The 13,212-nt window shown below is 33.9% G+C and overlaps 1 protein-coding gene across 1 annotated transcript in view; it reads right to left on the reverse strand.

Annotated features, from left to right (window-relative positions):
* The window catches only part of LOC149548350 (uncharacterized), a 72,384-nt gene extending 59,723 nt beyond the window's left edge, over positions 1 to 12,661 (reverse strand). Inside the window, exons 1-3 of the mRNA XM_089794251.1 lie at positions 12,473 to 12,661; positions 9,045 to 9,124; positions 8,672 to 8,756 (exon numbers count right to left, since the gene is read on the reverse strand). Of these exons, the coding sequence (XP_089650377.1) occupies positions 8,672 to 8,756; positions 9,045 to 9,124; positions 12,473 to 12,661 (354 nt within the window). The remainder of the gene's footprint in view (positions 1 to 8,671; positions 8,757 to 9,044; positions 9,125 to 12,472) is intronic.
* Positions 12,662 to 13,212: the final 551 nt, after the last annotated feature.

Raw genomic sequence — 13,212 nt, forward strand, 5'->3', positions numbered from 1 at the left:
GTCATTGAAAAACAAAGTGTCTCAAATAGAGAAGATAAATGGGAAGAGAAAAGTGGAAGAATCTAGTGCACCTAGAATTGCCTACCCTTCACAGTCATTTGTTGGAGCAACCCCTATTGTTGAAATACCAGACACCCCTGAAAGGCCCCAATTCTATACTGCAGAGGACTTTGAAGAAGAAGAAACCAAATTACATGAGCTACAGGCAGAATTAAAGAATCAATATGAAGGAAAATTGAAGCAAGGTGTGATGTATTTAAGGGATAAAATACAATGGTCAACCTTATTTGATCAGTTGACAAGAATTACAACTCTCATGGATGAGTTGAACAGAGATGAGGTTAAATTAACTCCTGTGGCATAGAAATGGAGGGAGAGAAATAATGATATCACATTCATGTGCATATCTGCCATTCAAATGCCCTATCATCAAGTAGAGAAAATTTTTGATTTATTAAATAAGCTAGTAGATTTTGATGATAAAAGGATTATTTGCGAAAAAGATTAGCATTTTATTTTTCCAAGTATATTGCTAAAAATTTCATTTTATTTCCTTGTGCTTTAGAATCTGTTGACACAATAAAGGAAAAAGAAAAGTGGAAAAAGGAGTTAGATGAAATATTTTATGAAAGGATCAAAAACATTATGAGTGAAACTAGTTACTGATTTTGGGCAAGGACAAACGAAGAGTTGGTAAAGATACAATTATTTTATGGTGCCATCAGAAAAGAGCTTGATGATTTAGAGGAATTGGCAAATTCTTTAGTGATTATACAAAGAGGCTCTAAATTTTGATTGGCCAGATGATGCTGCTTATAATGAATGGAAAAATCAGTTCTTAGTACAAATGTCAGAAGATGATGAGGAGGAAGATGCAAAGGTAAAAGTTACCCTCATAGTTAGTAATGAAGATATGGAAAATCCCCAGATCAAAGTAAGTTTGCAGGTAGTTGAAGATGATACATCACTTTTTAACCTTATGGCCACTTACTCTGAGGATGAAGAATAAATGAAGAATCAGATCATATTTTCTTGTCTCAACAATTGAGAAGCATAACAGAAAGGGACCCACCAAAGAATGTTCTATGTAATAACCTTTCTGTTATTTGCTTTTGTCTTTTATGACAGATGTATGTCAGTATCTTTTAGAAGACACCTGTCACTTTCTTTTAGCCTGAAGCTTGTTGCATCTCACACTATTTAAGTGAGATTCCAAGGCTAAAGAATGGTTCGAATTCTATTTTTCTAAGTAATATGCTTAGTCTATTTTTGGTCCAAATTTTGAAAGCAAGTTTATGATGTATTTTCTCTGTCAATTCTCTGCGAATACATGAATATAGAATGAGTTGTGTTTCTTTCTGAAGGTCATTTTGAGTCTATTGTAAAGGATATACCATTTTCAAAGAAAATGAATACAAATTGTGAACTGTCCCTATATCAGTTCTTTCTTAATCTTGTCTCCTTCCAATTACTTGGTTGTCTTGATATTGTATAAGTAAAGGCTTGTGCAATTGAATGCAATCTAGTTAGGTTGTATATCTATTTATCACTGCTGTTAATTCAATAGATTAAATAAAAGCTTTGATGAATGTGATAAGGTTTCTTTAGTAGTGGAAAGGATTTTGAATGATGGATTTTGATAAGAATTGCTAATAGAATTTGTTGTAAGGAAACAAACTAGATCTAAGAATTTGCTATAGACTCTGAACCCCAATGGATTAGGCACTGATCAAATTGATTCAGTTGAAGGAGAAATTTATCATAAATGATTATCAAAATGCAGCATCAAATCAAATTTTACTTTTATTTCCTGTAGATCTTCAAAGCTGGCTAGCACTTGTCTACATGGAATATTTTAGCTTCAGTTAGCCACTATTGTTAAGAACATCTGCAGATCTATAGAAGAATTCTTGGCCATATCTGTTTTATGGGATGTGTTTATCAAGTTAGTAAGAATTATGTATATGTTTGAGGATTTTGAAATGAGAATCAGAATGAAACTAAGAATAATCCTCATATAGTTGTTCCAGTTTTGAATCATCCCTGGGTATACCCACCCTGGTTTTGCAGAGCCAAAAGAGTAGAAAACCATCTTCAGTTTTGTAGAAGTTGGATCCAAATGTTTTACACATGCAATTGTTAACAAAATTGGCTAGTCTTTAGATTGTATGAGTATTATCATCTTGGTATTAAGCATCTTGTTGCTTAGTAGTTTTAGTTCATTTTAAAACACCAACATCTATCATGAAAGAAGTAGAGATATTCTGACTTAAGTGCCTCCAAAGCTCTCTGGACGAACCTCAAGTCACAAATATGAGTAACAACCTCAACCCAATACCATCTTATGTGACTTTATAGGTAATTTCCAATTGTAAGAGAATATTTCTAGTTTATCATACAAAATATTAACACTCAAATCCTTGGGTAAAAAGTGATGATATTTCACCAAATCAATAGTCTTAACTTTAAACTGGTGTATATAATTGCACTATTTGAAATTTTGAACTGCATTAGTCCTATCACTCTATGTACTCTTTATGATGATATTGATGCAATGGAGTAATGAATACCTGATCTGCAATATGTGAATCTTATTGTCTTCATAGTCCTGTTGTTTGGATATTTCTTATAAAAAAGAAATATTAGTTACAGTTCCCAATAGTACTTTAGAGGTGTACAATGATGCTGAAGGTGTGGTCTGATCAGAATTCCCATTTGTTAGTGAAATGGTAGAGAGAGAACATCTAGTAATGATCTGATATGAATTCATATGGTTGCAACTCCTTGATTTTCCTCTTATTGAAATTCATTGCCTCCCTTAGTATCTCCTGTATACATTAATTGACTATTGAATATATACCTTCCTTGACTATTGCTGTGCTAATTAGTTCACTGTGACTGAGCGATCATCTTGGTCTGTATGTCAATGCTGATTGTATTTGGTGCTGACTGAGTTTATATGGGGCGTTGAATAGATTCTCTCTGAGTATTGACCTTCTTTTCCCTTCCCTTGACTTGATCATCCTCAGCCGACTTATATATCTCTCTAATTGAATGGTTGCATCTTTAAATGACATATCCTTTCTCATAAGAGATCACACCCTTTAAGTAACTCATCATTAATTCTTATTGTTAGTCAACGTTGTTAATAATGTTACCTCTTAGTGTAATAAAACATCTATTATGATATATTGATTAATCTTAGTCATTGTCAAATGTGTATGTCTGTGTCTATAAATCTGTCACATGCTTACATTGCATATTACCGATTATGTGAGAATCTATGATTTGTCATTCTTACATATGATACAAGGTATTCGATCTTCTATATTGGCTATATAAATTTACGTCTGAGCCATTTGTTCTATCACCAATTGAGTATTGGATGTTATTATCTTGTTACACACCGATTGGTAATCAGTTTATCTGTCTTGTTTTACACCACCGATTAGTTTCAGGTGTGTTGTGATTAGTTCTAAAAAGGTGTAATTATATATATGTTGAGCCATGACCACATAGGGTCATGCCCCTACATGGTTATGTTTCAACATATATATACGTGTTCTATTTCTATCTGCAGATCATATCAATCACATTGGCATATCGATCTCAGGTTATATCAGAATTTACTTCTCATATATATTGAATATATATTGTATTTACATAAATCATTATTATTAAGAACGCATAAGAAGAAGAACTCAAGCATTCAAATAAGAAACTCAAAGATCTCCAGAATTAAACAATCTCAAGACTAAAAATACATTTGGTTAGTCTCCACCAATAAAGATCTATTAAACTTTACATGGTATCAGAGCCAAATTGGTAGAGAAACTTTCAAATTTAATTTTGAATCAAAAAGTCAGAGTAGAGGACAAACTTGAAGGAGCAGTGAATTTCTTCTCTCCGAAAATTTGAATTATTACAATTCTTGAAGAATTAGAACAATCTTTTATTGAATTAGACATTTTGACACTTGAAGATGAGGCAAAAAAAGCCACTTCAAAAAGGCGAAATAATAAAGCCAAGAAAATTACTGTGGATTTAGTAAAAGATCATATTCTTCCATCCATCTCAAATCTCAAAAAGGCATTTGAAGTATTCAAGACAATTAAGGATACATTTGAAATCAACAACTCAAGTAGATTGATTACATTAGAAAATCAACTGATGAATACAAAAATGAGTAAAGAAGAAACAATTTCATCTTACTTTGGAAAGATTTCCAAAATTAAAAATCATCTATCTTCTATTGGAAGCAAAGTAGAAGACCAAGAACTATCAATAATAGCACTTAGAGGATTACCCATATCTTGGAAGCATTCATCCAAGTTGTCAACAAACCTTCAATACCAGTTTTTGATCAATTAAAAAATGATTGCACATCAGAAGAATCAAGACTAATTTCTAGAGGGATCATCTAAAATCAAGAGGGAAATAATCAAGCTCTCTTCTGAGTCTCTTACAACAAAGGAAAAAAGAGGAAATTCAAAGGAAAGAAATATGACAAAAAGAAAGGGAATCATAATTACTAAAGAAATGACTTCTCCAATGTTAAATGTTATAAGTGTGAGAAATTTAGACACACATTCAGAAGGGAGAAAATCTTAGCCTCTTTAGCCGAAACAAAGAATGATGAAATGTATTATTCTACTTGCCTTATCAAGTGAGATGAAATCCAACGAAAATGTGTGGATACTAGATAGTGGTTCTTCCCAACATATAAAAAGATTCATAGATGAGTTTGAAACTTTTGGAAATGATCTCAACAAAGGAGTCACCATTGGAAACAACTCCACCTGTCTAGTTACAGGAATTGGGACTGTTCTATACAATTAAGGACTAGGGTCACACTAAAATTGAAAGATGTTCTTTTGGTACCAAGCATAAAAAGAAATCTAAAATCAATTTCTAGACTAGCTGACGAAGGGGTTTCAAGTCACCTTCAATGAAGAAAATGTTTTGTACTAGCCCAAAAACACTAATCTTAAAAATGCTATCACCATAGGGACTAGAGATGGGACCCTATACAAACTATGCAACATTCAAAAGCAAGCTCTCAACCATGAAGTGACAAATTTTTTATGATGTATGGCATAGAAGACTCAAACATATTGGATTTAGTTCACTTCCAAATGTAGAGAAGATCACCACTGGAACACCTAGCTTAAATTCAAAACATATAGGCACTTGTAAAGGATATGCTCTAGGAAAGAACATTAAAAGACCCTTTCCTCCTAGTGAACACAAGTCTGAATCAATTTTGGAACTAGTTCACTCTGACTTATGTGGACCTATGCCAACACTTTCTCTAGGAGGTTGCTCTTACTACATAATATTCACTGATGATTTCTCTAGGAAAACTTGGGTCTATCTTCTAAATGTCAAGAAATCAAATTAGGTTCTATCAAAATTTAAAGAATTGAAAGAAATTGTGGAAAATTAAACATCAAAAAGAATTAAAACCCTAAGATCAAACAGTGGGGGAATACTTTTGAAAATTTTAATTTTTTTTGTAATTTTGTTGGGATTAAGTGGGAGTATACAATACCTTATAATCCTCAATAGAAAGAGGTAGCAGAAAGAAAAAATATAACCATTATTGAAGTAGTAAAAGCCATGCTTCATGATCAAAACCTACACTTCTTATTTTGGGCAAAGGCCACCAATACTGCTTTATACATTCAAAACAGATGCCCACAATCAATACTAAAAATTATACCACCTAAAGAAGTTTTTACAGGAACTAAACCTGACTTAATTCATCTTAGAATTTTTGGTTTCCCTATTTATATTCACATACCTAAAGAAAAAAAGCTAAGTTAGAACCATCTAGATAGAAAGGGATATTTGTTAGGTACAATGAAAACTCTAAAGGGTATAGAGTCTATGTACTTGTACAAAGATTAGTTGAAGTAAGAAGAGATGTCATACTCAAGGAAAACACTGCATTAAAACTATCAACAAGTAAAAAAGTTGAAAAATCAATCCGAAAAAGAAAAATGCTACTTGGCATATATAATATTGATTTTTATCTATTTTATATTTGAGAATCTTATTTGACAATTTTATCTTTTTTTTAATAAAAGAAGTTTCTTAAATGCCCAAAGACATTTTCTATTTTAAATTGATTTAAAAAAAGATATTGTAACTCACATCAAATCTGTTTTCTGTTTTGTTTGTTAATAGTTATGATTGCCAAATGGCATGACTTGTTTAAATATAGTTTTTATAGTTTTTGGGAATGCCAAATGGCATTTTGTTTTTGAAATTGATTTAAAAAAATGAATTTAGTTTGTGACTCCCATTAAATTTCTTTTCTTTTTCTATATGTTAATTATTGTGATTGCCAAATGACATTACACATTTTATTAAAAACAAATTTCATTTGTGACTCATTAAATTTCTTTTCTATTTCTATTTGTTAACAATTATGAGTGACAAATGGCATTACACATCTTAATTTTTTTTTAAACTGTTTTGTGAATGCCAAATGGAATTCACTATTTTAAATTGATTTTTAAAATTAAATTTGTTTTGTAACTTCATCAAAAAAAAATTCCTTACACGGATTATTCTTTGGAATATTCTCATGCTGGTATTTGCTTCTCCCATTGTATATGCCTCTCGGCATAATGACTTTCAACTAATAAACTCAAAACTATAATTTGTCAACAATCTTAAAACAATTAAGGAAAAAATAGTTGTTTTAAATCAAAGGTGAGGAAGTAGGATAAATGCACATATGTAAAATCTTACACATGGCTAAACTTTAACCTTTAATTAAGAATTGCAGATATTAATCATGAGTAACTTAGGATTAAGTGGGTGTATGATGGAAAAGAACCATTTGTGTAAACAAATAATGCCCCAAAAGTGTTGTCTCGACAACTGTTACATCAAACAAATTAGAAAAAAACAGAACTACATAGTGTTAGTGAGAGCAATTCAAGGGCCTTGATCCTATGGATATGGATATGAGACAACCAAGAAGGTGAAAGATGCCTTGTGTATAGGCGCTTTGGACATAGTTATGTGGTTATTCATTTATCATCATATTATAAACTTATAAATATCTAAACTTTGTAAACGAATGATTCTCATAAATGTACTACACCCGGTTGGGCACTGAAAGTTAAGGGGGTATGGGACTAAGAGAGAATCTTGGTGGTCTCACACTTGGTTATACGCCCGAAAACCAAGGGATCTTGTTTATAAACTTGTTGAGAACCTTGACACAGTCGCAATCAAACTATGAAAATTCTGCAATGTACTCTACACTGAGATGGAGTGTAAGTCTCTATCAAAGCATTTAGTATTTCTCGTCCTTAAATGAACACATCCCGAATAGATGGAAGAAAAACCTCCAAGTCACTTACATTATCCTCTATCCAGTATAGATAGAGATTAGGTCCTGATGACCCCTTTTGATGGAGTGTAAGTCTCTAATTAAAGCATTTAGTATTTCTCATCCTTAAATGAACCCATCCCGAATGGATGGAAGAACAACCTCCAAGTCACTTACATTATCCTCTATCCCATGCAGATAGAGATTAGGTCCTGATGACCCCTTTTTATAGCCTTGTATTCTAAATTATTTTATATTTAGGGGAGGATAGATGTGCAAAACTTCAATTTTCCACTAGACAAAGTTAATATATTATTACATTAATAAATTATTAAACTATATTTTATTAATTAATATTTTATATTCTTTTGTTATTCTATTAAATTTATAATTTTTAATAATAAATTGTATTATAATTTATTATTGTTTAATTACTCATCAAATATTTCATTATTTGTTATTAAAATCCTAATTCAAAATGAAGGCATCACATACAAGACTCTTAATGATCTTGTACTTGGTCATATGCCCAAAATCTAAGGGAGGGTGCAGAATTTAAGCTATTAATCTAAGGGAGGGTGAATGCCTTACCACTAGGAATGTGTCTATTCTTGACTGCTTATGACCTTCATCAATATGGTATCAACCTTGTGGTGTATTCCTCTTTCTTGGAGAGTGTATTGGAAAGTTGTCGTTAAAGCCATTAATGAGTTTTGTACTTAGCCTTGATCAGAAATGAATATCAATATGCAGATTTATAATATCCAAGGGGGTGTCTAAGAAAGAGTCCCACTTTTCTAACAGGTGCCTTCGTTTTCCCTATAAGGATTTTGACACAAGTTGATTTAATTTTTCTCAATCTTTTTTCATATGTGCTAGATTAGAATTAAATCACAAAGGAATTAAATAACTATTCAAAATTTTATAAAGAACACTATTATAGTGATTCACCATCCATACAGGTATTTGCAACCATTATTATGAACATGTAAAAATGATATGTTGAGTGAGAATCCTGATTTTACATCGTGTATTGAAAATCCTATAAAGCATATGTTGAAAAAAACACATAGACAAAAGTATCACTGTACTAGACAGTTGCCATTTTGTCAAAAATTCATCAATATACACAAAAAATTAATCACGATACTACAAATGATCTCTATTAGAATTTCATTGGTTGGTTATAAGTTATGCCTTTTGTAAACCATTTCATTGATTAAAATGATATGAGTTTCTATCAAGCAAATAATTTTACAGGAGATAATCAAATTTTCCTTTAGTCTATACATAGAAAACACATGACATAGTGAAATGGCTTACCTCCTTAGCAGAACGTGAAAGGTTAAAGTCACAAATTTTAGCTATCATTGGGGAAAACAATAAAACATTATCAGGCTTGAGATCCCTGCAAAATAAATCAAAAATCAAATAGTTTAGTTATGTGTTTTATTTGAATAAAATGATTGCTATACCACCCACACTTAGAACACTAGTTTTTTTTCAATACATACACAAACAAAGTAGCACAATGGATATTCTTCTATTAGATTTATAAAAAGGGAAAAACAAGTGTTCCAATGTTAAAACCATAATTATCTATTAATTAAAATAATTAAAATGAAGAAAATGAGCAAGGTCCAGTAATTTTCTCAAGATACATAAGACAGATAAGATAATGATATTAATGTCCAACAAGAGACCAGTAAGGGTCCAAGGGATTGGAAGATACAACACTACATAAAAGAGCAACCCAACAAGAGCGCCAAATGACATCTGAGAAAGAACAAACAAGAAAGAAAAATAAGGGAAACAACAACAAACGAGAGGACTAGCTATCCTTTCTCGGATCATAGAAATCCAACACCGAAGAGTAAGGCCTAGGACGAGCAAGGGTCCAAGCCCATCTTTGAGAAATGTTGGAGATATGGTGCCATTGTTTGAGGAATTCACTATTTAATGTACAAGGTAAATGGTTTATTAATGCATTCAGACAATAGACAAGAACATGTAACACAAAAGTATTCCTTTTATTATTCGCATGTATACAGAAGATACTACAATATTCGATATGACTGATTACAATGATGATTACGATTCTCCTTATGATCCAAAGTCCATTCCGAATGGTGTACATATACCTTCCTGAAGGGGTGACTCAACTGTCACATGCCCGTTAGGATACAATTATACCCATCGGCTACAATATAGATTTTCCAAACATCATCCCCCCAAAAGAAAAGTCATCTCCAGATGACAATTAACAAAATGGAATACATTAACTGACTAACTATAGATTTTTTTCTATTACACCACTTCCACATTCGCCCCATGACTGCAAAAAATTGGTCTTCAAAACATGTTGCATCTGTAGCCTCTAGTAACACAACACTGTCACCTTAGCCAATTTGACCTTGATAGCCACTTGTGCCACCTTCTCTACTTCCAACACCTGGGTATGCTGAGCCAAGTGTCACTCTATTGTCTCCAACTAGATGGTTAGCTCCTCCCAAGCTCTCTATGCATCCACCAAGACAGCCTCACGTTCAAAACCTACTCTGAGTGCCTCAAAGCATAGCACCCTTCTCAAAAGACTTGCTCTAGTGCTCTCTGCACCTCTGGCATACAAACACACCATGCTTACAGTAGCTCCAGTTCTCATCAACTGGTCACACTTCCCATGATTGATAACTAAACTGACTGAGGGTCTAGGGGGCATCACCCTCAAGTCGAGGAGTAGCACTCTCAAAGCCACACAAAACTCCATGGAACACACCATTTTTGTGATTTTCTTTTGATCCCATATTTTTTCTACCAACTACTTATGTTTTACTACTTGTTTATGTCTTTCCCTTCCCTTCGGCATCATATGTTATTCATTATGAACATTTTTTACTTGTCATTTTTTTTTTTGCTCCTGCTTCCTGAAGAGTACGACTCCTTCCTCTTGAATGCTCTGGTACAGTGTTAGAGGGTTATTTGGTACATCTGCTCTCTTTCAACACATTTCCTTTCTCCTTTGCAAGTTGTAATCCATACGGTACTCTCCTATACTAACACAAGGTCTGTATGGTACTCTCCTTTTATCCTCTTAGTCGTATGGTAATTGAAGATGTGGCTCCCTGTTTTGGTGTACGAAATGGCTTCCTTTCCTATTATGAGTTCTCTAGTTGCTGATGTTATATGCTCCCTATTCTCCTTTTTCCACGTCATATGGCTTCCTTGCTCCCGTTACCTTACATCTAGCTGTATGGTTGTGGTGTGTACTTGCGGCCTTTACCTCTGGCTTTGATTGTACAATGTTTCTCAAGAGTGGTACAATGTACTAGGTTTTACTCTCCCACAAAAGATCGTACATTTCACTCCTCCAGAAGTCCATACTCTATACAATATCCTCTATTTTTGAAGCTTTCAAGCCGTACATTATTCTCCAATACCATATGGTGCTTACTCTTCTAATCAACTGTACGGTAGCTTTTCTTCCTCCACCATATAGTGGTGATAACTTATTTCAGCTTGTTGTACTATGAGATGGCTCTCTTGCACTCTTCCCTGCTTTATGTCATACGGTCTTAAATACTCCTTCATGTTTGTACTTACTCCTTATGAATTTCATATGGGTTGTATAGTGTGTCTTCATGCTTGATTCCTCTTTCCTGAGCTATATGGTTTAAATGTGCATCGCTTCCTTGGCCATACGGTCCCTTAATTGACTATATTTAAATTAATAATTTTGTTCTTCCTTTCTTGCTTTCATATTCCTTTATTTTAATAATTCTATCTCTTATTACTTTATTACTTCTTTTGTGGTCGTACTCAAAAATTATTTTCAATTTTATATTCTGTCTACATTTATTTAATTTACATAAATACATTATTTATTGTTGTTCTTCTCTCTTAGTTGTTCATCCACAGAGGTGCATTATTTCTTTCATGATAGACTTTCAGCTTTGACTCATTCATTGCTTCAGCTACTTCCTTCCTATCAAGCATCCATAATTATATTGCTCTGTTATCGCCCACTTCATGGATTTTATATGGCCCGACCCACTTTATTTCAATTTTTCCTAGGCTAATCTTGTTGCGCCCATTATACTTAAGCACCAATTGTCCCAACTAAAATCTGTTCAACTTCAAGCACTTGTTATGCCATGCCTTATGCCTATTTTGTATAACCTTTGTGGCCCATTGTGCCCGCAATCGTCATTCATCAAGTTTATTTCAATTATACCATCACTCCCTTTGACTTTCCATATCTCCAAGCTTGTTTTCAAATGCAATCCTCAAACTTGGTACCATGAATTTCATTGACTGCCATTCCTTGCTGTCCATAACTGTATTCTTAATTTTAGAACCTTCACTTCGTACTACTGAAGTTTTTATTAAGCCCATCCTCTTTGTTTCTTGTGTAGACTATGCGACGTGTTTTCCTTGCTGTCAGCACCTTTCTACTATATCCGTGGTGCAGCATAACATTTTCTTTCTACACGGTTCATTCACCATGTACCGTATAGTGGAATATTTCCTTTTTTTTGGGTTCATACGGTATGTTCTTCCCTTCAACTTCCACCCTAACTGCCTTTCCTTCTTCTGCTTCTCTTTATTCCTTCGGACATTCATTTTCCTTTCCTTTCTCACCTCTGTCGACCCTTAACATATTATAGCTCGAAAAGAGCTTGTAATCCTCCATCTGCCAGTGGAATAGGCCTTTCACCGAGTCTAGGTCGTCATCATTCAACCCTCCTATTCTCAACACTTTTTTGTCCAGTTCCATTTGCTTCTTACCTTCACCCTATCCTTCTGAATTGGACGATCCGACTTCTTCTCCCACCATTTCTCTATGTAAATAAATAATAAATCTCCATCCTTTGCTCTCCATTGATAGTGTATTCTTCTTCCAGTTATGTTTAACCTTTTCTTGTACAAGCCATCCTCATCCAAGAATGGCGTCATATCCCCTTCTTTTTAGTGGGATGACTACAAAGTCGAGCAGGAACGATTGTGTTCCAATAGTTATTGGTTGTGTCATCAGGATCCCTAGAGTCTTAATGCCATGTTGGTCTACAGTTAGCAATTGGAACATGGGTGGCCACAATGTCGGTTGTCCCAACTTCTTCTAGGTACCTCTGGTAGGACATTTACCCCTGAACCTCCATCCACAATTGTGTCTAAGAGGATTTTTCCCAATATACCCATTTTTGCAAATGTCGAATGCCTTCCTGATATGAGGGTTAGTAGCATTGAGTCTGCTGCACTTGTTCCACTTTCCTTCTCCTGCCTAGGTTCTTCTAGTAGTTTAGCAGTCGGAGCCATGTTTGTGAGTATCGTTCATAATTGGGGTATTGTGAGGATCAAATCATTTATTTTTACTGGCACTTTAGTTTGTAATATCCGCCTTATGATGTTCTATTTTGCATAGTTCCTCATTGAGGTACCCGCAGTGTCCCCCTTTTTCGTTTGTGATATCTTTGTCTGCATCCCTTTCTCAATTTCTACACGTGCTTCTTCTAGTCTCTTCTTTTCTTTCGCAAGGTCTGGGTACAACTTTGCCTGTTTACGCATAATTGCTAGGACTTCCTCTTCATTCATTCCTGATTCGATACTGATCAAATTCACTCCGGATTTCAATTTCGAGCACTTGGCATCTTCATGGTCTCCAAGACCACACTATTTGCATAACAATTGCGGTGTGTTCATTGTTGTACAGTTTCATACAAAGTGGCCCCACAAGTTGCATGCTCGACATTCAACCATCGGTCGACCATTCGCATCATACTGAATTTGACTACGACCCCTGTTATTATTGTTATTATTGTTATTGGTGTTGTTGTTTTGTCCCCTTCTATTGTTTCTATACCCACCTG

Source organism: Cupressus sempervirens, chromosome 7 (assembly GCF_028749045.1).
Source record: "Cupressus sempervirens isolate cs-2001-9-10 chromosome 7, ASM2874904v1, whole genome shotgun sequence".
Taxonomy (NCBI): domain Eukaryota; kingdom Viridiplantae; phylum Streptophyta; class Pinopsida; order Cupressales; family Cupressaceae; genus Cupressus; species Cupressus sempervirens.